The sequence below is a fragment of the Erithacus rubecula genome (genome assembly GCF_903797595.1).
Source record: "Erithacus rubecula genome assembly, chromosome: 2".
Taxonomy (NCBI): Eukaryota; Metazoa; Chordata; class Aves; order Passeriformes; family Muscicapidae; genus Erithacus; species Erithacus rubecula.
The window spans coordinates 74841583-74868593 of NC_136685.1; the positions used below are offsets into that span (position 1 = coordinate 74841583).

The 27011-nt window shown below is 38.0% G+C and overlaps 1 protein-coding gene across 7 annotated transcripts in view; it reads right to left on the bottom strand.

Annotated features, from left to right (window-relative positions):
• The window catches only part of LTBP1 (latent transforming growth factor beta binding protein 1), a 184481-nt gene that overhangs the window by 136059 nt on the left and 21411 nt on the right, over positions 1-27011 (bottom strand). For all 7 annotated transcript variants that reach the window (XM_079332377.1, XM_079332373.1, XM_079332375.1 and 4 more), the window contains exon 4: positions 825-1000. In XM_079332377.1, the coding sequence (XP_079188503.1) occupies positions 825-1000 (176 nt within the window). The remainder of the gene's footprint in view (positions 1-824; positions 1001-27011) is intronic.

Below are 27011 nucleotides of genomic sequence, written 5' to 3' on the forward strand. Positions count from 1 at the left end.
GTGTAAATGGACAGACCATAAAGATGCACAATGTAGAAATGCAAAGGAATTCTAGCTAAAGATTTGGAAGGAAAAGCCCTTCCCTAAAACCTCAGCAGAACATAATTCTATGTGCTACAGCAAAGTAAGCCTGTCAGGAGAGTGCAAGTACCTTAAGGTCTCAATGTTAATCAATCCATTATTCAGCTGCAGGAACTTTTCTCCAAATCAAGCCAGCAGACGTTCTGTAATACCTAACCCATAATTCATCAAGCCCTTCATCTTCTAAGCCAAAACTTGTCCTCAGGCTCTGCACACAATGGAGCATGAGCCAAGGCCACAAGCTGGGCACCTACACAATCTTTTTTTTAATAAATTTGAAGCAGAGACTCTCAGGCAGCCTCCATACTGTGCAGAAGTTCATAAACACATAATAAATTAAATATAGAGGAAAATAGTCACCAACGAGACCACAGTTCTGAACTCCAGCTTTCTAAAAAGGTATCCATCATACTGACATTGACTACCCTCATAGATGTGCCTATTCCAGCAAAGCATTCACAAAGTACCCTTTTCTGAAGAAAAAACTACTATCTAGAAATAGCATGATGAATTTTCAACAGTGAATCAGGTTCCATTCTTTTTTTTCATTCAGGAAATCTGTTTTGTTTCTCCACAAAAAGCAGAATATTGGAGCATTTGCTAATAAGAATTCTCATGTACAGTTATTTTAACCTTCCTCTGTCTTTAACTGTTACTGCAGAAAATGCCAAGATCTTAAAAAATGTGGAGTGGGGGCTTTGTGGGGGGAGAGAAGGAACTGTGCTTTTTGTAGTTGTACTCACAGCGCAAAGGTGATGCAGGTTGATCCTGGCCCAGCCTCAGTGGTAATGAGCCCTCAGTGGACTGCTCTCCTGAAATCACTTTTTTTACTGGATAATATTTGGGCTTAATCACATATTCTTGTGTTTGGCCATGATGAAGATTCATCATTAGTGTCTGAGATGAAAGGGGTATCATCCTGTTTTGGAAAGGGATAGAAAAGACAGAACAATGTAAGAATTAATAAATTAGATTTACAAACTATTAGTAAAATATTGAAGAAATTCAACCATACTCCAAATTCTCAAAACAGTTTGAGAAACCTACTACCTTACAAGTAAGAACTGAATTTTCCAAGCATTCAGCAGCCTCACTGTCTTGTCAGCTCAATATACTGCTATGAAAGAAAAACTGCAGGGATTATATAACTTTATTTTTGACATTACAAGAGAAATATCATGGACAGCTCAGAAAACAGGAAGGAACCAGGAAAAGCCCTGATCAAAATGAGTTGTAGCTCAAATTTATTAACACACAGCTAGCTCTCCAGACAGGTCAGAGAAGTAGTGATACATTCAAACCTTATTCCATTTCTTAGAACTATCATTCCATACAAGGTATGTTAAGCAGAACCAAAACCCAGCTGATTTTGCCTTCTGTTCCCAGAAATCATTTCCTTCTACACCATATCCCTCTAGCCAAAGAGCCTCTTCCCCTTTTTCAGACTGCTTCCCACCTAATCGGAAGGCTTGTGTCCCAGAGCCACATTACTTTGCCCAACCACTTTCTCTTTGCCTGCACTACTGAACATTTCTGACAAATGCCCCATAACCACACGGCCTCCCTTAACAACAAAACCATTTCCCCTTCTTGCTAAACAACAACTCCTTCAAGCTCAGGATTCCCTCACTGCTAATCCTGATTTATATGGTTAGATTCCTCCCTATGACCTCATTTTCTCACAGTACAAGACCTTACCAACTTCCAATAAAAACTCCTTCCTATCCCTACCAAAAAGCCCATGGTTATTTAGTGATCATCAGCAGTAGCAATAATTTCTTCACTAACAAACTGCACTTCACTCTTCCAGCAATTAATAAGGCAGCAGACTGGGCAGCTCTTAGTTACATGTAATGAAGGTGCAAGCTTCAGCCCCAAGGCTGAAGAATCCCACCACCAAGCAAGTAATAACACACTTTCAAGGAACAAACCTACTAATAACATGCCTTCAAGCAGTCATAGATAGTGCAGATCAGACTGTAAAGAGACATACAACATGGAGAGTAGAATCAATTACTAACCTAATAACAGTGGCTATAAGGACTACATTGTGCTTTGCTCAAATGAAGGCATGCAGAGAGGGATGCTATAAGCTCCCTTCATTCTCAGCTGAGGGTCTGTAACTACTTCAGTCTTCAAAAATGCAAAATTGGGGGGAAAAGTTACGGCATTTGAAATAAACATCTCTCAGAGCCACAGTTCTGCAGGGTAAATAACTGTCCTGTGAAAAGAAGTCATGAACCCCATATTGTAAAGGACAGCTGAGCAGCACTTCCCCACAGTGGTGAGACCGCAGAGTTTCAGCTAAGAACTTAGATGACTACTACATTGTTTTCTGACATGTGGAGCCTGAGCCAGCTCCTATCTCCAAAGCAATGCCTAACTCCTTGGTCATGTTATTCAAGATGCTCAGCAACTGCTATAGCAAATGGATTTGTGGTTAGAACAAACAATGGGGTTTTGTCCTACACAGATGCTCTTTTTCTCAAACTGATCCAAGTTAACAAGAGCATTCATTAATAGTGACATTCTAAGCCTCCTATGTAGAAGAGAAACATAACTGCTTAGGCTGTCTCCAAGTCAACATTTCTAATACAGTACTTACACAGTCTCATTACATTCAGTAGAAGTCCTTCTGCCAGACAAAGAGAGAATACTGGATTTTCTGTGTTGTCTTTAGGGCTCCTACCAGAAGATCAAAAGAGAGCTTTCACTGGCATTGGAGGCTAGGCTTGGAATTCAACACAGTTAGATAAGAACTATGACCTGGAAACCCTCAGCCTGAGATAAAGCTGAAGTCCTTGCCTTCACTACTGCTTACATATGAATTTCATTTCTTTGAAGAATCACTGCAATCACTCCTGCACAACCTGTTTTTTCTAACAGATCTCATTTGATGCCTACACATGAGGACATCCATTTCTGGTTTTGGACATAAAATAGTGTCTATGCCGAATGTAGAAGCAGGACTTGACAACAGAGATCAAACTGCTAGATATAGATGCTGCCATTTTAGTGCCTGATTGTTTTCTGTTAAGGTTATAACCAGTTGTAAAGCATTACAAGTTCCAGAATTATTAAAGTTGGAAGGCACCACTGGTGGGGTCAACCTTTCTGCTCAAGCAGGATCTTCCTAACAATCTCTGATTAGCAGTCCCCTAATTACCTTTGTTGCTCTCTGCTCAAACCTACATCTCTCTTGTCCTGAGGGGCCCAGAACTGGACTCAGGACTCCAGATGTGCCTCACCAGGGCTGGGCAGAGGGGCAGGGTCACCTCCCTTGACCTGCTGACAGTGCTCCTCCTAATGCACACCAGGATTCCATTGGCCTCCTTAGCCACAAGGACACACTACTGGCCCATGGATGGCTTGTGGTCCACCAGGACCCCCCAGGTCCTTCTCCACAGAGCTGCTTTCCAGCAGGTCAGCCCCCAGCCTGTACCGGTGCAGGACCCAGCATTTGCCTCTGAACTTCAGACAGCTCCTCTCTGCCCATCCTCCAGCCTGTCAGGATTCCTCTGCACAGCACTCCAGGGTATCAGCCACTCTTCCCAGTTCTGCGTCATCAGTGAACTTGCTGAGGAGGCATCTACCCCTTTATCCAACTCACTGATGAATGAGTAAACAATATGGTACCTGGTCAAGTCTTCTGCTATTCTGCCAGTTCTCAAAACACCTCACTGCCCACTCCTCCAGTCTGCACCTGCCAAGTTTGCCTATGAGGATGTAGTGAGAGATAGAATTGAAGGGCTTGGTGTAGTCCAGGTAAAAAATATTCAGTCCTTTCCCCTAATCATCCAGCTAGTTCTGTCACTGTACAGGACAATTGGGCTAGTCAAGCATGACTTACTTTTGGTTAATCCAAGCTGGTCACTTTCTGGTCTTCCACATACTTAAAGATGGCCTCCAGAACAAGGCATTCCATTACATTTCCAGAAATTAAGGTGAGGAAGTAGTTGCCTGGGTACTCCTTTCTGCCCTTTTTAAAGGCTGGAGTGACATTTGCTTTCCTCTAGTCCTCAAGCACCACTTCTGACTGCCACAACCTTTCAAAGATGACCATGAGTGGCCTAGCTATGACGTCTGCCATCTCTCTCAGCCCTCATGGATGCATCCCATCGTGGTCCATGGACTTGTGAATGTCAAGTTTGTCTAGGTGATCTCTAACCCAGTCCTTTCCTTGATGAAGAATTCCTTTTCCTTTGTCTCCCAGGCCAGAGATTCCCAAGGACTGGTCTTGTCAGTGAAGACTGATGGACAGAAGACATTCAGTAATTCTGTCTTCTTTGCATTCTCTGTTACCAGAGACCTCACTCCATTTAAAAACAGGTCCATATTTTCCTTAATTTCCTATTTGTTATTATTGTATTTGCTTCCTATGCTCGATATCCTTGGCCAGGTTTCTAGTTCCAGATGGGCCTCAGCCTTCCTTGTTGCATTTCCACATACTCTGATAACACCACTATTTATGTTTTAAGTGTTCTGTCCCTCCTTCCTTCTCCAGCGTATCTCTCACTTGTGCTTGAGTATTGCCAGGAGTTGTGTTCATCTATGCAGGTCTCTTGCCCACTTTGCTCAAATTCTTGCTTATCAGGATGCACCATTTTTAAGCCCAAAAAAAAAAATCCTTAAATGTTGACCTGTCTTGGATCCTTCTTCCCTGAAGGCAATGATATTCCAATGATATTTGTCAAAAGAAGTCCCTGAATAGGCTAAAGTTAGCTCTCTGGAAGTCCAGGGTTGCAATCTCAATTGCTGCCCCTCTTCCTTCATGTAAGATACAGAGTTAGTTCCACAATGTCACGGTAGCCAAGGCTGCCCCAATCTTCCCATGTTCAACAAGGCCTTCCTTATTACCCTTTATCTTGCTACACATCCAGCCACACTGAAGCCTAACTGTCAGCCTACAAAAAAGTCCCTCGTAACACTTTAAATTATAATAAATTTAAAAAAAATTTTAGAAACCCAACAACACAGTGTGCTGGTTTCACATGGAAGGGGGGAGGGGTGGGGCTGCCTGAGGGAAAGCAACAGGAGGCCGGGGGAATGGAGGGGCTGTTCCTCCTCTGGGAGCTTCCCTGGGATGAGGAGAGCAGTGGGAGGGCTGATCTGGTGGTTGGCAGCCCAGGTGGTGAATGAGAGACTTGTTTCATTTTCATAATTCACACTGCGGGGCGTGGGCCGCTCTCTTCCGGCTTCCGGTCCCTCCGAAGGTAAGGTGGCTCTGGCCGGGGCCCTGCTAATGGCCCCAGCCCTGGCAGCCCCCGGCTCAGCTCCGCTCCCCTCTCCACGTGGCATGGCCGTGTGGGGATGGGGGAGCACCAAAGGCTCTCCCTCCCCCCTGTTCTGAGAAGAGAGGCCCCAGATGATCCACACGGCACAGAGTTTTTCCAGCAGCGGCCTGACCCAGCTTCTTCACATCCTGGATGCAACTTTAACCCTTCTAATACCTGGATAAGATTCTCTATCTCCTGAGTTTCCCTGAATGAGAAGAAATAAAGCATGGAGTCTACAGAAGTCAGAGGAATGAAGATAAAGTTCCTGATGGGAAGATATTGAAAAGATGCAACTGATGAGTAGCTGGAAACCATTTTTGTGGGGCTGTAAGGGGATTATAACTACACTAAAATTCTTTTAAACTGTGAAATATACTTGGGGAGGTTAAGTGCTTGAAAAGAAAACCTTTTTACTTTGAGGAAATGGGGCTCTCTGTTTTGGGACTGGAAATATGGACAGAGACATTTAATAGAAAAAGAGATGAGGAGAATTTTATCTTTCAGGAGCTTGCCTTTAAAAGTGGTACCCCAAGTGTGTAACATAACCCATGGCACAGCTCTGGAAGGACTGTGAAAGTGGGAGGAAATTCATAGTTTGCAGTTATTTCCAGGGCAGGCGCAAATTGTGAAGGTGAAGACACCCCCTAAGCCTAAACCAAGAAAGGGACTTTTCTCTCTAGAGTGAACTGAAATGATTATTTAAATAGATAACTCATTGAAGTGTTTCAGTATGTTGTTAAGAAATGTGGAATGAAGGGAGGGGGAGGAGGGAATAATCTAGAAATCTTATTCTGAAATCTTTTTGTGTTATTAATAAATTTCTTCTTATACCCTTTTAAGTGTAGACTAAACTTAGACAAACCTCACTGAGGTTGCTTTCTTTATTTTATTTACTGTAAGCCTGATGCTCCCATGCCTGGTTCCTAGCTAGCAACATCTCAGAAAAATATGAACTGTTAACACTACTGCTTCATGCAAGTGCACAAATTAATTCCTTCTTCATTACCTCCTCCCAAAGTCACAATGAAAAATCAAAAGAAGAAAACCAGTGTTTTCTAAAACTATGAGATAGTAAAGAAAATATGCAGGCCAGTTCAAAAGGCATGGAAATAGAACTAAACCCCTAACCCCCCCCCATAAATTGTTAAAATTCAGTTGCTAGTTCAGTCTGACCTTTGCCAGCTGTTTCCTCCTTCCACTGCTTCTCTGATATATGTTGGGTTTTTTAAAGATGCATTAAAAATTTTAACTTCCCATCTGATGATGAACAGATGGGATTTCTCCACAGCCCTTTACAGTATCATACCCCTCATTAATCAAGGATGGCCTGTTCCACAAGGACCTACCAATAAAAGATGAAAGAGAAGCATTCAGCTTTTCTTTATTTTCACCACCACAAGAGTTCTGCCAAAAATTGACTTTATGTGCAAATATGTATTTTTAATGCATATTTACAAGTTCTGTCCCTGAAATACAGTGCAAACACTGCAAAACAAGCTCAGAGAGCTGCCTGTCCTACAATAACAACCCTACATTGTTGCATTAATATCTTCATTATGAAACTGCCTGATTTATATCTTTGCAGTAGATTTTTTCCCCTCTTTTTGCCAAGACAGTAGTTTGGATACGACTAATTAGTAACTTGATGGCATTATCTGAACACTAATTCCTACTTTTTTTACCACCTTAAAGAGTTAGAATATTATTTACAATATAGAAAAGATCTTCTTTGATTATCATCAAATTGATGTTGTTTGTAAATGAGGTAATACAACAAATACAACAAATCTTAATAAAGACATTTAATCTACACCAAGATAAAAAAGGATTTCAAAGTTGTTTATAAAGACTCACACAGAAATGTAAAACATTTTATCCACAAGTACCAGTTTTTCCCCCTCTTATATGTAATTTGTGTGGTAAAAGCCTTGTCCAAGACACTTTCAGGGATTATCTAACTCCTAAGTGTTTGCTAATAAATCTAGCCCTGTATTTTCAGGCTCAACTGAACTGTTCATTGGTTGGATCCCATTTGCCAGCATAACCTGGGGTAAGAGCTGAACTAAAGCTCTGTGAAACAAAACTCTCTAAAAACAACGCAACTATGACTCCATTGACACATTTCACCTTTCACATACAATACAAACTGACATGTGTAGATTACAAATATTCTTCCAGGTTTCTAAAGAAATACACTTGAGTACTCTAGAACCACAAGTAATTATTTGTTTCGTAGATGTCAAAAGGCAGAAAGAGGCAAAAGAAATCTGTTGGTTAAATATTCAGATGGGGAGCAACAATACGGATGCTCAGTCACACAAGCTGAAAGAAGCTACAGTTCTTGCAAGTTATGCAACAGCAGGCAAGCATTCCTCATGTAATACAACATCCAAAGATTAAAGTTGAAGAATATTCCCTTTGAAAAATACTTAAGCTATAAATGGTAATTCTATCAGTTAAAAAAAGCAATGTTCACCTACTGCATCTTTTCTTTAAGATAGGTATAAAAAGTTTGCTCCACTCCACTCCCAAAGTGCCATCAAGATACAAGTGATGTCAATTTTTAAAAAATCTTATAGCTTTAAGTCTTAAGTATGTTGTCAAGTATCCTAAACCACCATTAAAGAAACAGTATGCATGAAGGCTAGAAAAGTCTGAGACAAGGATGAACACAAACCAGCCAACTCTAAGTCTCACAGTAACAGCAATTCACAAACCTCCCTTTTCACTACACACCAAATGAACAAATAGGAGTCACAGATTGTTAACTCATGCATACTTCTAAGAATACTTAACCAATGAAGCTCTTCACAAATCTAGAATAATTAATTTGACATCTGTATTCTGTATAGATTTCCAGCCATACATATATCTTCAACTTTCCAGACACTTCTTACCAGCAAAGTTCAAAGAGGCAAAAAAACCAACCAAAAAAAAAAAAAACAAAAACAAAAACAAAAACAAAAACCCACAACTCCACAACAAAAAACCTACATGTGTTGCTGACTTACTCTTGTTCCTCTACTTTTATTGCTTAACTCTTAATTTGGGGGTTTATTTTTTTGTGGTTTTCCAGGATGCTACATTGATATTATGACAGGTAAGATACTTTGTCACTATCAAACAACTTTTAAAAGAGTGGCTGCTAATGTCACCAACATTTGCAGTAAGAAATTGTCCTTCAAGCATCTACTATGTTGCAGCATTGAGTCAAGATGAAATTCACTAGTTAGTAGCAGACTTAGGTAACCAGACCACTGCGGCAGTTCAATACACTGTCTTCAGTAAATTCATGTGTTTTCCCCTTTTCTGTTTTACATTATCTTTTCTACAGAAAAATCACTTTTGTTTCTATAGTATTAGTAGCATGTTACACTGACACCATGCCAAAAAAAAAATTATTCAGATCAAGACATGAATTATTGGTAACTTCTAATCTGTCAACCCATGAGACAGACTTTGGTATTAGAAAGGCATGTTGAAATAACAACTAAAAATAGAAACAAACTCCCACAATGGATGTTACACGATAAAGGCAAGTGCGCACAGCTGCTGCAAAGCAAAACCACGCATCACTAATCTACTCAAATTCTTGAGCATGTTAAACAAAACAAGAGACAAAGACCCCAGTAGGTTGATGCAAATTATTTCAAATTTAAAAAAACTTGGAAGATTTCTATTACGAGAGACTACTCAGAAATCTTAGATTATAAAGCGGTGCTGTAAGCTTAAAATTAGAAAATATATGGAACATAACAGATTCATTTTCTTGAATATATATTAATCATATCCTTTTGAAGTCTAGTAACATATACATGGTTTGATAATACCTCATTTCAGGTAAATAAGTTACTTAAAACTATATGCAATTTTGTTACAGTAGTTCAGAAAACCCTCAATTATTTTGTCCTCCAGACTAGCAATTAGCAAGATAAATTCTCTCTGGGAATACACTTACATCCCTCTCTGAATTAAGTAGAAATCTGTCATTTAGGAATATAATACCTAAATAAAAGTAAAAACACTAGTAAGGAGCTGGAAACCTTGATCTATCCTTGATATTCTGACAGGTTAATTCATGATTACAAAAAACATAAATGCAAAGAGCAAGTAACTACTCCAAGTTTTTGCAAAGATGCGGATAGATTAGCAAAAACTGCTTTCTCACTACTGCTTGTTATGTCTAGAAAATGTTTTACAAGTATGATCTTGCTGGTATAAACAGAGATTCTCAGAAGGAGTGTGAGATAAAGGAACACATCATAGGTCTATAACTTTTTTCCAAGTTAGACCTATGTACAAGTAGTAAAAGACACAAAAACCCAAGACAATTAATGGTGGCTAGACAGGAAGAGACAAAGATTCTGATTACCTGGACTCTAGAGGCAATTGAGCACTGATGACCATGACAATGTGCATCAAAAGCAACCAGAAGTTGTCACACATGTAACTGATGTCTTTGGTGACTGCAGCCAGATGAGTGAGACTCTCAAATCAGTCCAGTGAAAGTTTCCAGTGTACAAAATTGGATTAAAAGATAAACTCAAAGCATTACTGAGGTGCAAAGAGCTGAGGGAAAATAACAAGGAAGGCTTTTAAAGGCACTGATATTCACAAAGCTAAGAGGGTCCAGAAAGTGCAAAGGCAGGGAAAAGTCTGACTAGCTCCAAAGGAAATTCTTTAGGAAACATATGATAGAGAGACACAAAATAGCCCTAATTAAAAATTAACTGCATTAAATTCTGGACTAAAATACTTGCTTTTTCCACATAATGCATAATCAGAACTGTGGCAACACAATTGATCATTATTGCTTTCAAGAATGCAAATGTAAATGATTGATGAGCATATCTCAAATTTGACTGAAATCACAGCAAAAAAGATCAGAAATCATTATGCTTAAGGATATCAGTTTCCTAAGATCATAAAAAATATAAACAGACCTTACTTTTCTCCTGCTATGGAAATGCCAGGTGTATAATTTGGAGCATTTTATCCCTCTGCAATACACACTGATTTCTTACATAAGCAACTACTAGCAGATGTATACAATACTGACTTTGCCCAAGTACTATACACAAGAAGTGCTCAGAGGAGAACAAATTATGTCTTCATGTTTGAGTGGGAAAATGGTTGCTGCACATTAAGAATCTTAACCACAGTTACTACAATCTTTCTAAATATACTTGACAAGAAGCAAAATTTATGATGAACAAGCCTTGAAAATTTCAAGATTAAATCCAGACTCCATCTTCAGCATGTGTATTCATCAGCAGAAGCTTTTTCTGGTATATGAAATCAGCAGTAAGAAGGTCTGACAGACTGTACTGGCTACAGTATACGCTCCCTGAAACACCATATGGGCTGCTCTTCCTAAGTCAGACCACAAAATTTAGCAGTCCTAAAGATGGAGGGTCTGAAAAACCCCAAACCCCAGAGTTTACCCAAGTTCTCCACAGCAGTCACCTAAATTCAAGTGATGAAACAATGGCAAGCTTCCTACCACATCTGGGAAGTCTGGAAATGATGCACAACAAGAACAAAAGTACATGTTGTGCTGTACCCCAGAGGGTGAAAAGATTAGTGGTGAATAGTTTTGGACATAGAAATAGTATTTGCATTAGGCCAAGAATACTTTTAATATCTATGTTTTTAACTGTATAATTACTTTCTTAGCTGAGCTAGATGAACAACTCATATGAACTATTTCTATACCACAAAATTGAGCAATAAAGACTGTCCCTCATATTAAGTCACCACCAAAATGGAATGCTTCCATCCCTGGGCAGAACCAGAGAAAGAGGGGACAGCAGCAAGCAGTTACACCTACCAGGAGCCTAATTTTGGGGTAAAGGAGCTTCCAAAGCATTGTGACAAATATACACAAGTAGTTGGAACATACTATTACACAGAAAAATATTTTCTAATTAACTAAGATGATAAACTTATGCAGCATCAGAGGGCAGAAATTTAAAAAAATTGTTAGTGAATTGGAGTTTGTTGAAATTCAGCCAAATAACATTTTGCTCACTAAAAATATGTATATATGATGCATTAGATGTTCATCATCATGCATTTTCAGAAAAATAACTTCTAGAGAAATAGTTTTTGTGCCTACATTGTTTTTGTGTCAGTACAAGATTGTTGATATAAAAAGGAGCTAAAGTAGAGCTAAAGAACAGACTAAAGCTAACAGAACTGATAAAGCATTTATTCATTGCCATGACCTAAGAAATTCCTCCACAGAAGGAACCTTGACTAAGAACCTTGACAACAGATTAGCAAAAATCAACATGCTTTATTTATACTTCTATTAGAGATATCATTTAAAAAAAATTAAAAATAAAAAAATTAAACCCCACCACAATGCTATTTATCAGCTTATCAAGCCTGTTTAATAATGGAGATCAGCCATGGCAAATTTTAGCTACATGACTAATTGCTTTAAGGCTTAATAGAATCACTTTAGGAGTATTTCTGTATTAGTCCCAGCACCAGAAGAAATACAACATACTCCTTTTCATTTCAGATATTAAAGAAAGAAAAAAAAAAAAAAAGTTTAGTACCTCAACAGTAACTCTTGGCATATATAGATCACTGCAACATTTCATACAGCTAGCACATCTAAGAACAGCATGCAAGGAATCTAGATTTTAAAAATAGGCTGTTTTTCCTCATTTACTTACTTAATTTAATCCTGCCATAAACAGACTGGTTACTTGAAAACTGTGCTAAAATAATTTTTCAGAAAGCAAACCTATATAATACAAAGACAGTATTATTTTTGTCTGAGAAATGTACATGATTTTCAGTAAAAATCACAGGCCTGAAATGAAAGTGAGTGTAGATTTCAACTCCGTAGGGCCTCACCCCTTCACTGCTAATGAACCCAAAAAATGCTATAATTATAATTACTATCATAATTATGCCCAAGCTTTATTTCTAAAATAATTAGGTAAAAGGTAAGATTTTCTAGTGTAGTGAGGTCAAGGATAAAAGTTAAACTGCATGAAATTCTCATTTTTTCTACCAATATTGCTCTACTGAGCCATACAGTTTGCTCCAGAGACAGAGAAGTCTGCACAGAATAGGCAGACATTTTTTTTCTTTTCATTTCCCCATCTGAAAATCAAAGATCTACATCACCATCTAATAAGATACTGCAAAATTTTTAACAATGAAAGGTAAGTACACTGCTTGATCTATACACAAGAGAAAAACCAAACAGTTAAACTGGTTTTCATACAAGCTGTTTTCCCAGACACTAGCATAAAATCCTGATTTCACTGAATTCAACAGCAGAACTCTCATTTATTTCATTGCTGGCCATGATTTCATCTCAGGACTTTTATTTGTCAAACAGAGCTTTGCATCCTTGGACTTTAAACCTGCAGATGCTACATCCAGTGGTTGTTACCCTGCCTTGGAATGCAAAGCAGAGATTCCTCATGGTTCCTAACTCTGGTTCCTGAACCCACATTTGTCACCCTAGAAGGCAGTGAAATGCAAACAAACTTGAAGAACACTGCATCCTAGACGTCAGCCCATGATCAACACAGGGATAGTGTATGTGAAAGCAATCTAACTCATTAAGTCCACCTCCAGTTCAAACTCAGCTTGCAAGAAAGCAGCTACGAAACATTTCTAATGCACGGCTGAACTGACAATGTCTGGAGGAACTTGGATCTCCTATACCAAACCACTTTGCCTATTCTTAAAGAAAAAAAAAATAAAAAATACTGTGACCAAAAGCCCAGACTGCATTCCAGAGGTCTAGGAATAGCTTGTTTTCCTATTTGCAGTTGGTAAATTTGAAGTCTGGGAGGCATTCCTCTGGTTTTTAAGGGTGTCTCCGATTTCTCCTCAAAAATCCACTTTGCTTCCTTCTCTACATGTAAAATTTTGATTTCCTTAGAACCACAGGCTTTGTTATATGAAATATTTTTCAGAGTCACTTTTGAGACAATGTAATTCAATACATTCCTCCTTTCTCATGCTGCCCCATTCCTAAGTTTTGATACAATACATCGTGCATATATTTTAAATTGCTGAAGCTTCTGACTTTTACAGGGCTCATGTTATACACAAGCATAACAGTAAACCACATTTCACAATACTTTTTTTTCCTCCCTGTTGCATAAGGGACAGCTTGTAAACATCATCAGAATACTGTCATTCCAACAAGTCTAAAATATAAAAAGGACAGGTTATAAAGTGTTTGAAATTACATCCTTAGGGCTCAATTTAAAATCTTCTCCTCACATTCTTTTGACTTGCATGCTTCATTATTGAAATTGCCTGCTAGAGTCCTTTTTTTCCTCGTTAATGAGTTCAAAGAAATACATGCTTGAATCCCAAAATACATTAAACTTAATTTAAATTATCTTAAAACATCCAGTGACTGCTCAGCAAACCAGAAAAAGCAGACTGCACTTCTGGAAATAATGCACTATTTAGCTAGGGAACAGCATGCATAATGAATCACAAAATAAACACATCTTGATTAAAGAATACCATCAATATATATATAATATAATTTGATTTTTTAAAAGCTGCTAAATCAGAGTAACATAGAAACAAAAATAAATTTAAAAATTGAAAGTAACTTTTTTTTAATGTTTTCATTACATACTATTTATGCTTTTTAATTTCTAGGGGGGAAAATAAAAAAGCAAACAATTATGCATCTTTCATGAAGAAAGAATTCAGTTGTACAATTCACCTCCACAAACTCACTGCTTTATGGTATAATTTGATAGACCATACATTATATCTATGTTTATTAACTTGAAAAATTTAAGTACAGCATTACCCTCTAAAATTCTGTAAATTAAAACTAGTTTTAATGGAACTGAAAACCCATCCTTCATGTGGCCATATTTTGGGCTCCATAGTACAAAATCATTTTTTCTGTTACTAAAATCCTAATTATAAACCAGATCAGAATTTGTATTTTCAAATAAGATGATTGACAATGCCAACTTCCTGCTAAAACAAACAGAAAACTTACTGCTCACAATATTTGCATAGGCTAATACAAGCTGAACCACAAAACTGATCAAAAAACTTGATGAACATACTAAAACAGACATTTTGCAAGCAAAATCTACTGAGATAATCTGCCATAGTAGGAATATAAATAAAATAGTACCATCTCAGGATCAGTGATAAGAGGCCTTGTTTTGGAAACATCCTATTCTGTGGTGCCAGCTGGTTTGTGAATTACACAGCCTCAGCAGCCTGGCTGAACTCGTTCCTCTGAACTTTTGGAAACTGGCATTTTTGCCAAAGAGACGTGTTGGTTCTGCACAAAGCAAATTCACCTCTACCTTAGTAAAGCAACCAGGACATCAGCAAAATCTGGATATTACTATGAAACCAACATTACACATTCCCAGGCCACTTCACTAATTTGAATCACGATGACACTGAGCACATTCTTCCTGTTTCCAGCACTTGAATGTTCCTGTAATTGCCTAGTATTTCTCAAACCTTTTTGAGTTCTTTGGCAGAACTTACTGCTCAGTGCTATTTTTGGGAACTCCAGCAATAAATACCATAGGTACCTACTCTAATACATAATTTAATGATGAAAAGACACAGCTGTTTGGAATCCCTGTGCTTAACACACTACTTTAGAACAAAGAGTGAAAGATGGAGCAGTTGCTACTCATTTCCAGTACTTAAACACTACTTTGGACTCAGTTTGTTCAAATGCTTTCATTCTCCTGGCTGATCACATCCATGACCAATGATCAAACACTCTCAGCTCCACTATGCACAGCCAGACAGGAGGCTGGGGTGATGAAGGCCCTGGTTCTGCCCTTCCAGCTGCCTAGAAGTGACCAAAGCCCTGTGCTCCCTCCTGCAGCCTGTCACATGGATATTGGTCCTGTTCTTAGGGGCTGAATCACCCACAGGCACTTTTTAAGTTCACAGCCTGCCTTCCAGGGGAGATGGATGGGTGCAAGATCCCACTTCCTTCCAGCAATGGGGACACCAGGAGCATCCTACACAAAGAGGTGTCTCGTCCAGCTATGCTGCTCAGGATAATGATAGGTAACTACAGATACTATTAGGCAGGCAGATGACAATCTTCTGCTGTCAGTATTAACCTCACAACAGAACAAACTGGGACTGGGGGCTGGAAATGAAACACAAGGCTGGGATGGGGGAAAAAAAAAAAAAGCAAAAATCTCCACAGAGGAGCCACAACATACCTATGTTTTTGGCTTTGGATATTCATAAGCAGAGCTGACTTGCTGACCTTTTGAAATCCTTACAGCCTGCTGCTTTTTAGCTTATAAGAAGTTTTATCTTATACACAGAGTTCTACATACATGGAAATAGAAACTGTTATAGTAGAGTCGTGTTTTCACAATTAATGCAATCTAGTTACAGCAAAATATCTCCTGTGCATACTTGTTCTCAAAGAGCAGTTTTTTTAGTACTGCTTAACTCTTGATACAGCACAAATATCCTTAACAATCAGCCAAGAAATATCCCATCTATCTATCTTGACAGAAATGAAGATAGAGTGCACCAAGCACCTGAAAAAATACCCAAGCTACAAGACACACAGCATTTTCCTACTATAATTAATCAGCTGGATGCTGACAATATTTTGATTTTCAAAGTACCCTTAAATTTGTTTGTATTCTCTGTTCTGTGGCTCACACCATGAGTGCAATTCTATGTTGTAATTCTTACAAGTCGCTCTTGCTCTGTACTATATGAGGGTCTGCAGCTCCCCAGTTCTGAGTGCTACATTAATAGCTGTGAAAAAATACACAACAATAAAAAGCACAGTATTTTATAACAACACAAAGGGTAAAATTCAAGCTGTACTTCCAGCCATAACTACTTTTCCTGCCTAGTGTCGTTAAGAATTTTAGTTAAGCATTACAGCTTCTGTGAGTGCCAAAACATTTGGTATGAGTCTGACACACAGAGTACTGCATGCAAACTGCAATAATTTAATTTTACTAAATCATAAAACAATTAAAATAAATGTAGTGCACTGCAACTGATTCAAACTATAGAGAAAATTGGGGGTTTTTGGTTTCATTTGGTTTTGCCCCAATAACATAGGAGGACATGGGAGGAAGAGAAGCAGAAAGGATCAGAAAAGCCAAGAGCTGACATTTGAATTTTACAATAGAGGCACATATTACTTCTTCAATTCTCTGTAACAAGTTTGACAAAATTAAATATATTCAGAAGACAATCACTGTAATTCATAGTTTAACTGAATCTAGAACTATTTATGTGAGTTTCATAGCCCCAGCCAAAAGCAGCTATGGCTCCTCATAGCATGTGTTTAAGAGCAGAGCAGAAATAACAGTTCTGGAACCTTGTGTCCAGCACACTGAAAGCCTTTTCTAGCAAGCACAACCATATTAAGATGATTTTAAGAACATGTGTATACTGTTTTCTATATGTTAGGATAGCTAATAAATCTGTTTTGAATTCAACATGTCAAGGGACGTGACAACAAATATGCTCAGAGATTATAATCTATCCCTCTCAGCATCAAAAACTAACTCCAGCTTTGAAGCAAACTTGTAAAAATAAAACATTTAACAACCCCTCTCACAGTATTTTCTATCTAGAACAGTGCAGCCACCACAGACTTAACAGAAAGAAATGTGTGGCAATCAGCAGCTTTCATTGTCTCTTTGGTTTCATGCTTTTAAATTGGAAGAGTCTCCCCATCCTGGCCCCATTTCTCTTTAATAACAAATTAACTCTTCAAGTATTTTTAAAAATGTCATTATCTAAGTAAAATGGTACAGCTTAACCATTTGTGTTAGAGATGTGATGTACATAATGTAATCCAAGAAACTGAAGTTATGCCCACTAAAGTCTGCACCTTCAAGTCTGGGTACACAACTCCTGTAGCCTTCAGGTCATGTTTTGTAAAGTACATGAGAAGTCTTTTGTTTTAAATGACTTGAAGCTGCAATTTTGGCACTCTTGGTCTTGTTTCAAGAAAAGTTTCTTTAACCAGATATTTCCAGCTTAGAGGAGAAAAAAGATTCTATTTATGACTTTAAAAAACAAATCTTTAGAAAGCTAAACAAACAGCAGTCCTATTTTTTAAAACTCTAACATATCTTAATCAGGATGAATATTTTGCCCATTTAAAGAAAATTAAATTAATTAGAGATGTTGTAGAGTGCCTCTGAAGCATGTCAGTTTCAAGAAGGGAGCACAGCCAATGAAAGCAATGAATGTTCATATTAAATTGAGAATCATCTAGTTTCCATAGTTACTTTTTAAACAATTGCACACTCTTATCATTTCTTAGAATGACCAGGTTTACTATTAATAACTTTAAAGTGGCTATTCCCCCAAAAGAGCTACTTAAAAGCATTTAGAAAAAAGTACAATCAGCAGCAGTTGCTCCTTTAAACTTTTAAAGATGGCAAATGGTGCACAAACACATAAGAATAGTGGGTAATGCATTTACCTTTCCCACAATGTTACTTGTAATAGAGTATAAGCCTTAGACATCTCAACCTGGATTCCAATCCTGCCACAAGAAATACTTCAGAAACACCCAGCAATGTAGAAATTACAGTGCAAGGATCATACAAGGCCACAGTCACTAAAACAAGTAGTGATAACAACAAGTGACAACAAGGCAATTAAAGAAGAGACGCTCCAAGAGCATAACAAACACCTCAAAGCAAAAACTTATCACCAGAGCTTCCCCAGGTAATTTTTGCAAGTATTTGCTTCCTTTTCAATACAATTAAAGTAAATATCAATTACAATATCTAGTAAATATTTATAGATAGCAGCTATAAAGTCTCATCCTGGTATGAACAAACTATGCATCATGTAGAAAAAGCAACATGACAACGTGCTGCTGCCCTGTAGAGAGCAACCCTGACAGTGTGTAACTTCACAGAACTCAGGGTTTCCATCGACTTCTGTTCACCTCAGGGACAGTAAGCCTGAAACTTTCCTCTCACTTGGCTGAAAAGCAAGACTCTGTGTCTCCCTCCTCCAAGGAGAACCTGAAAAATGTATGTGATGCCATTCCTGCAAGGATACTGTTGTAGAAAGGACTGACTGACTACTCTGGAATCAACCCAAAATGATCACCTTTACAAGGAGCACATAGAATTACCAGTTCTCCAGTAAATCTTTCAATTATAGTGGAAACTGGCAATGGTTGGGAGGAAAGGAAGGAGGGAAAGGGAAAAAAAATTAAGCAATTACATTGCTGAATTTATACACCTCTTTTTCCTTTTACAGTCTGAAACTCTTCAGTCTTCATCACCTAAATTCCCATTAGAAATGTTCTGAGTGTACAACTGTGGGTTATATTTATTTTTAATATCACTTCCAGAAACACATCAAAAGACAATCCAATTTAGGAATTCAGTGGATTTCTAAATAGAACATCAGAACAAAAAAAAGTTTATAGATACAGCCCTCCAGGGTGCAACAGAAGGAAAACTCTTCAGGATGCAAAGCATACTCTGCAGTGAAAAGCCACTCTAAGCCACTAGAATAGCAAAAGAGGGAATGGGGGGAGTTGGCTTCTTAAGGATCTGCATGTGTGCAACAGCTGGAATACCCAAACAGGCATTACATAATAACAGAAGCTGATGGAAGCAGTAAGGAGACCCAGCTGGGACCACAGGGACCAGTAGTTGTCCTTCAGAGCTTGGGAGTTCCAGTCCAGGAAGCGAGACAGACACCAGAGCTTTTCTCCAGCATACAAATGTATATATGTATTTCTGCTTCACCATCATTATTCACTTGGCAGCAGCATCGATTCTACAACTATCCCTGTCCACTATGCAGAAACCAGAACAGAATCCATATCATAGTAGTATTTAAGACCAGACTATTCATCACAGAGTTGGCATTTGTTTGCTACCTTCTCCAAAAGCACATAGAGGTTATATAATACAAAATGGTCTGAGGAAAGAGCTCTGAGTAAAACCTATAAAAAGTAACAATCTTAAGTAAGAATCTCCCAAAAACTGTCACTTTCTAAAAGTACTTTAAAAAGTGCTTAAAGCTAAAGGATTTTAGACTCAGATATTGCTACCCAGAGGCAATTGCTGAAGATGACTAAAGTATTAACATTGCTCCACAGCAATCTACAAGTACAGCTCAGAAAGCATTTGAGCAGTATCCTGTTGGGAATGTGTGTGTGGAATCAGTGAGGTTTTTTTTTTTTTTTAATAATGCAAACATATTAAGACTGTAAATTTTATAACTATAAAGCTGATGTAAGAACAGAAGTACTGACTAAGTTTAGATCTTGACTGTTCCCCCTACCACAACTTCAGACTACTTCTTAAGAACTCAATATTTGTAACATATTGTTTTATAAAATATTCTGGAATCACATATATTCTATAAAGGTATTTACTTCTTATGTGTTATAATGACCTTAAAGATTGAAAGGGCAGGGGACAACTGAACTGAAAGAGGGACAGAAAGAACAACTTTTACAATGAGAGTGCTAAGGCAGCACACCTGGCTGCCCAGAAAAGTTGTGGATGCCCCATTCCTAGAAGAGTTCAAAAGCAGATGGGGCTTTGAGAAATCTGTCCTAGTTAAAGTTTTCCTGTCTGTGACAGGGAAGTTGGAACAAGATGGTCTTTAAAGGTCCCTTGCAAACCAAACCATTCTGGGATCATGGGAAAGTGCCAAATTACAGCACATTTGTCTCGTGTACTAAAATTTAACACTTTGCTAAGTCTGAACAAACAAGGTGCCACAGAGGTTGACAGTTTTGCTGCATGGCTCAGAAAAGGATATAAGCATAGAGGACGTCAGAGTTGACAGAAAATGTAACAGAATGCTCCATGGAAGACAAAACTCCACTTAAAGCTTGATGGAAATGACAAGTACTACAGAAGAATTTTTAAATCAGAAACAGGGAAAGAAAGCATACAGCTCTGAATGATGCAGTCACAACTTTGAGTCAAGTCAACACAAGTAAAGAACAAAGCAAGAATTGGTAACAGTGAGAAATGGAAAAAACTGAAACCTTTTAAATGGTGTGCTTTTTAACAGAGGAGACAACTGAATCAGAATCATCTGTGCTCCTACATGAAGCATTATAAGTTCAAGAATTAGAGCTGAGAAAGAATGACCAGACTTACCAGGAAGGAACAATTCCTATCTCAGGAAAGCAAAACTAATGGGAAGACTGGGAAAAAGTCATGTATTATCCTGCATATGAAACAGATCAGCTGGTGAATGAGTGACGCTACTTCTCAAAGAGTAGCCAGACAAATTAGATCAGCAAGTTAACCATACCAGTCACTAACAGAACATCTCTGTGATCTGTAATTTCAATAAAAAGGAGAGAAAACACAGCATTAGGACCATATTACTAGCTGCCTAAGATGGTGACAGCTATCCTATCTCTGAAGGTAGAGTCAGAAAACACTGGTAGTATGAAATTTCAGTTACCTCCCCAAAAAAAAGCACAACACTAAACCAGAATTTTTAAATGTAACTAATGTCATCTTCAGGGATCAGCTCATTCAGGAATGCATAAGAAAATACTAAAATCTTGGTTTGGCCTAACCTGTGTACAGGATCCAATTCAGATATTACCAATGAAGAGATGCTTTCAAGAGTAAGCAAAACAGAGTTAACAATGTTAAAGGGGGAAAAAAGCCAAAGATTCTCTACAACACTTCATAGTTCCAAAACAGAACATAAAATGGAAGCTTAGTTCAAACAGTTTAATGAACTGAAAAACTGCCCAGAAGTCTTTCAACCCAATTAAGAAATCTATTAAAGGAACACACTCAAAAGAAAAGACCACAGAAGACAGTCCCAATTAATTCTTCTCATCTAAGCTCATAAATGCACTTAGAAGGGTTCTTGTGCCTTTCTCCAAGAGGGACACTCCAGACAGTTTTGCATTGAAGCACAAGAGAAGGGTGGCAGAGCAGACAGGCAACATCAATAGGTCATTAGACCATATAATTGTCATACAAAACTTGTAGAAGTTAAACAAGTTTCTACCTCTCCATTTCGTAGTACTCTGGGCACAACAAAACCCAAGAAAGTGGAATACATTAACTTTCAAAAACAACAAAAAACCCCAAACCAAAATTAGATTAGGGCCTTAACTTTCCTTACTATTCATGTGGAACACAAGTTTTTTTGTATAGTTTGTTACAATCCATGCACAGTGCCTGGAGAGGTTAATCAAACACAGTAAGCTCTTAAGAGACTGACTGGAATCTTGACAGATCTGTCTTCTCTCTTTCTGTAATGAAGCTTGTCTGTGTTGGCTTCCTGACAGATGAGTCATCTATGACAGGGGAAGGGGTGAAGGATTATCCTACAAGCATTTAGTTGATCCTTCCCTCACACTCAAGATGAAATTGGTAGTGGAAATTGTTCAAGACTATGGCCAGGCAACAGTTTTTCCAGCTAGTACTCCAACACTGAGCACCCTTTTCTTACACCAAAGCTTTACTCAGGCCAGGTCTGTCACACAGATGCATAAAACCATAAACCAACTGGCTGTTGCCATCCCATAGAAAAACTTTCTTCTCCTGTCTAGAATAAGCTCTGGCTGGCTTGAGATCCCTTGTTGGCTCCCTATAATTTAAGCCACTGTATCAAAAAGATTTTACTTCTGAGAATCCTTTTCCTGTCAAAGATACTAATGAAAAAAACTGAATATCCTCTACCAGCTGTTTGTGAGATGTTCCCTTAACTAGAAGATAGAGTGTGGATAAAACAAGACTTTCATGCAAAGGTAGGCTACATCATCTCAGGAGCAACAATAATTTGAAGTACAGGACTGCAGCTGCATCTCATGACTGCCTTGCACACTGCTGCAGTGTTGATACTTTATGTTTTCAACATTCTTTACAAGATAACTCTGTTTTTCTGGTGGACACAAGTTCACTGCACATGCACAGTACTTGATGTGACCAGATGTTATCTGGGTCCAGTCAATTGAAAAGAATTCATGTGGAACTCTCAACAGAAGTAAAGTGGATACTTGCAGCCTCAAAGATTTCAACCCCAACAGTTGAGGAAATATGAAGAAAGAGTGATAGGTATCACAAATGTTCACATTCTAAAGGCCTTATAAATATAGAACAGACTGGACTTGGTCCACCAAAACACCAAAGGCTTTGCTCAAGGCAGTTTGCCATAATGATCTGCCCACTTCTCACACCATTGTGAGCTAACAACACCTATCAAATGATTAGCCCATTTTGTAATAGTCACAGGGTTTTTTGCCTTTCACACCACACTCAAGATCACAGTCTTTAGACACAAGTGTACTATAATCCATTTAACAGGCAAGTACTCAGTCCAACAGATAGTAACTAAAATTATCTGTCAATTTAATGGATTAGCACTGAAATGTGCACCAGCAGTGTTCAAAAAGGACACTGACACAAGACTGACATTATTGTCATCAAAAAATCATCTCCACATTCCCTGCCAACACAACTGATCCCAGTCCTGAGGGAGACCAGCCATTTGAACTAAACAGTGACTTCAGCTCCTGCAGCCTGATGACTACATTTCCTAGAATGATGAATGGAGGTGTTCCTGAGGGCTGACTCAGTGCCTGGCAGCACAAAGAGATGAGTAACTACCTTTGAACCAGTTTTTGTTCTAGCACACATAGATCATAGCACTGCCTAAGACTACAGAAGCAAGACTTAACCACAGGATCAGGATCTCAAAGTACTGGTGTCAATTCACCAATAGTTGATGCCAAAGATCCTTTTAGCCTAGTGCCCCTGCAGCATGAAACTAACCATGCCTTCAACTGACAGCTTGGGTCTACATTACCAGTCCCAAAACAGCTCTGATCCTCATTAGGAATTGTGTGAGGACAGAAAGCTTCAGCAGTGAAAATATAAATTCATATGGAGCCTCTATGTTCACAAAGAGATCTCTCTCCCATGCTGAATGCCCTGCCATAGTAAGAAGAAAATGTTAATTACTGTTTTAGAGTTTCTAGAATGGCACAGTTGAATGAATATATTTATGTCTGGGATCAAGGATATCCAAGACAGGTGATCTTCCTCAGAGCAATTATTATAAAGTACATGTAGGATGGAGTGGCTGAGAAAGAAACAAGTAAGCTTTTTAATCCAGAACAAACTTTCCCAAAACTTCAACAGTAAAGGAAGAAGAATTCTAACTCATTCATTATAAGGAAATTAATATAATTAACATAGCTAATGAGTAAAAATTGTTTTAGAGAAAAGCTGAGAATGCCTAAGTTGGAAACCAGCTGAGATGAACTGCACAGGAGCAGAGGTTCTACATCCCTGCTATCCTTGGTGAAGATATAGAACTGATCACTAGTTCACCAGCTGCCAAGTCATTTGCTCCAGGCAAGAAGTCTGAGCAGAGAAAGTCACCCCCAACAAAAAGTTCCTCAAGACAAACACTCTAGCACTGCCCTTTCTACATAACCTTATTTTAGCTGGACAATTTGCTGCTGCTGTTTTATTGTCCCCTTGTATGCCCCCACACATCAGCAGAGCAGGCTGAGTTTGTGAGGACAGCTACAGCAATTCAGGGGGGAATGGAAGGGAGGATGTGAGCACACAGACTAGAACAGGACATGACACATCATAAGCAAGCCAAATAAATATTCTACTATTTTTCCTTTAGATGTATTAGCTACAGGGATAGAACATAAGAAAACATTGTACTAAAAGAGGGTGTTGTTCCCCCATGCCCCTAGCTGTACTGTGGTACACAACACAAGTTGAACAGGAAGATCCCAAATAATTTCAGACTGACTTCACCTCATTTGTATAATTTCTATTAGCAATCTGAACCCAGAAGTCATGAGACAATACAACAGAGCTCACATTTCTTGATTTGTATCCATCACTTGAAAAGAGGCTTTCCTTCAGTGTTCAATAGCAACACAATTATCCACAAAGAACAAAAGAGATTGTTAAAGAAATGTGCTGCCAATAAATGACATAATCCAGTGAATTTTAACCACTCCTCTAAAAATTCTGGCACTCTGCAACATGAAAATAAACCCTAAGTAGAAGGAAAAGCAAAGCTTGCCACCTACTGCCCAATGACATAATAGTATGTACTAATACTATCTATCTCCTTTTAACATAATCTCTTTTCTTGACACAGAACATAAAGAACTGCAGCTTCAGTTGTTTCTTTAATGAAACAAAAAATAAAAAAAACAGCACATGGAATATCCAAAAGCAGTTTTTTCTACAAAACCTCTTATAAAATCCCTGACAAGCCTGAAACATAATTTCTCACAGCATCCAAGCTGACAAAGAATTCCTTTCAATACCCTCCAGTGGTGCTAGAGGCTTTAATGAAGTCTGTCCCCCAGCTGCATGGTACTTTTAAAAACACTACTTTAAACTTAAAAAATTATTACAGTAGATAAAACCTATCAGAAAATATTTTTTCTGTACACATCTGGAGGAGGTATTTTCAAAGCTATAGGTTACACTTGTAAAAAAACTTCATGTCTCAGCATCAGAAATCATGCTTTGTTATGTTTCCAAGTACAGAGACATTCTCTTCAGTAACTATAATGCTTTGTTGAGCTATTACTCCAAAGGTATTTATTCTCCTAACATAACACATATAAAAATTATTTTCTGAACAAGAATAGGTCCTTTGCTTACTGTAGAAAGTTGCTTAACTCAAAGTCAAGTAGCCATAATTCAGTTGCCCACGAAACCTTTTGAGTACACCTGCAGACTTGTCTTCAGAAACAACACTGCAATTAGCAAACAGTTCACATTCTGGTCCTCCAGCACTGCCCTCTAAGACCATAGGAAAATTTAGGGAAAATTTGATAAAGAGAGAAACAAAAAAGGATTTACTGCAGTCCTTCTAATAGACTGCTGGCTGGTTACAAAGTCTCAATGTGTATTTGAACAATGACATGAGCAGAAGAGCCCACTTTCTCCATCTGCCTAGTGCTCTTCACCAGTTACACTCAAAGAAATAACACACAAAAAGAAATACACACAAAAAAGAAATACCACTATCAACAGATACTGATGAACAGTAACTCCTAAACTTTAGCACCAGATGACATGAGCAATAAGCCTCCTTAGAAGTGGTGAGATTAGCAACTTTGTATAAAACAATAATTTTGGATTTCTGAGCAAAATTGATCAAAGTACGAGGGTACGTGGCATAGGTGAACTTTATCGAGTTATCCACTTTACCTAGGTAAAGTGGAAACTGCTGCTCAGTGAAGTATTTGGACTCTGAAGGAAATAAATTCACTGCAGATGAAATGTGTCTCTCAGGGTTCCTGAATCATGAACGAACAGGCTACCCATAACAATGAAATCAATGAGGCATTTATAATTAATCTGACAGTCTCAACTCTGAAGATACATCTGCCTTTGTCTAAGGCCAGTCCACATCATCCTAATGAAGATTGTTAATCCATCTAGTTATCTGCTACACTAGCAAAATTCTAAGACTAAGTAAAACCCCTGAAGAGGGCTCCTTTGTGTCTTTGTCATCTATTTAATAAGGTTATTAACAACAAAGTCTCAATAGCAACTGGAAGTTAACACAATACCAAAAGTTATATTGGTACACAAGACTTATAGATCAGATGCAGTTAATATAATTTTAAAGGGCTTTAGACCAAATATTAAGCAAGATTTCTGACACAAAGACCAAAGATATCTACAGACATTTCCAAGTTCAAAATACCTGAAACAGAGGAAAATTCCCCTGGTTCAGTGATCATTACAACACTAAACTAAAGCTCATGGACTCTACTAAAGACTGAATATTGTTGTATCAATTTTTATTCCTGAAATCAGTAATAAAGCCTATTCTCACTTTGCTTTTCTTCCTTTGCAAATTAAAGGTATTTTGATGTACATTGACAGGAGACAGTTTTCCAAATCAAACTACTGAGCTCTATTCACAGCTGTAAAGAAGGGAATGAAAAACCATAAGAAAAGAATTCCCATTTGATGCAAGGAAAATACCTATTTGGAGCATTTTTAAAAATTTTTACCCACAACTTATTATCATCACTGTTGCACAGTAGTTTGCTTAGAGTAACCTGAATGGGTAATGCTTATCTGTTTGACTAAAAATCTCAGATAAGTATAAAACTGTTGCACAATTGTTTACACTCAAAAACACTTGCTAACAGAGAAACCTTCTTAATAGCAAGGTTCTGAATATCACAATAGCAATATATCAAACCTAACTTCAACAATGCAAATATATCTTTGGGAAACTCAAAACACACTGTCGTACTTTCCAAGAAAAGCCCCTGGAAAGAAGTTCTTCTGATAGTTTCCCAACATCTCCTGAAATAATTGTTTGATAACAAATAGTTGAAGTTCCAATAGTTACAGAAAAGAAAAAAAAAAAAAAAAAAAAAAAAAAAAAAAAGCAAAACAAACCAAAAAGCTAAACCACAACCTGAAAAAGCTACTTTAGAAGAGAACAGACCATATTGCAACACAGTAACAAGTAACACTACAAACTAGTCATTAAAGCATGCCCAACAGGTCCAAACACTGCAAACACTGAATGGTCAAGCACATGTGTTTTTAAACTAGAAAAAAAAAATTTAAAACACTATGGCATGAAATGGTGGCTTAATGTCTGCTTTTCAATTAAAAGCTGACAGCACCA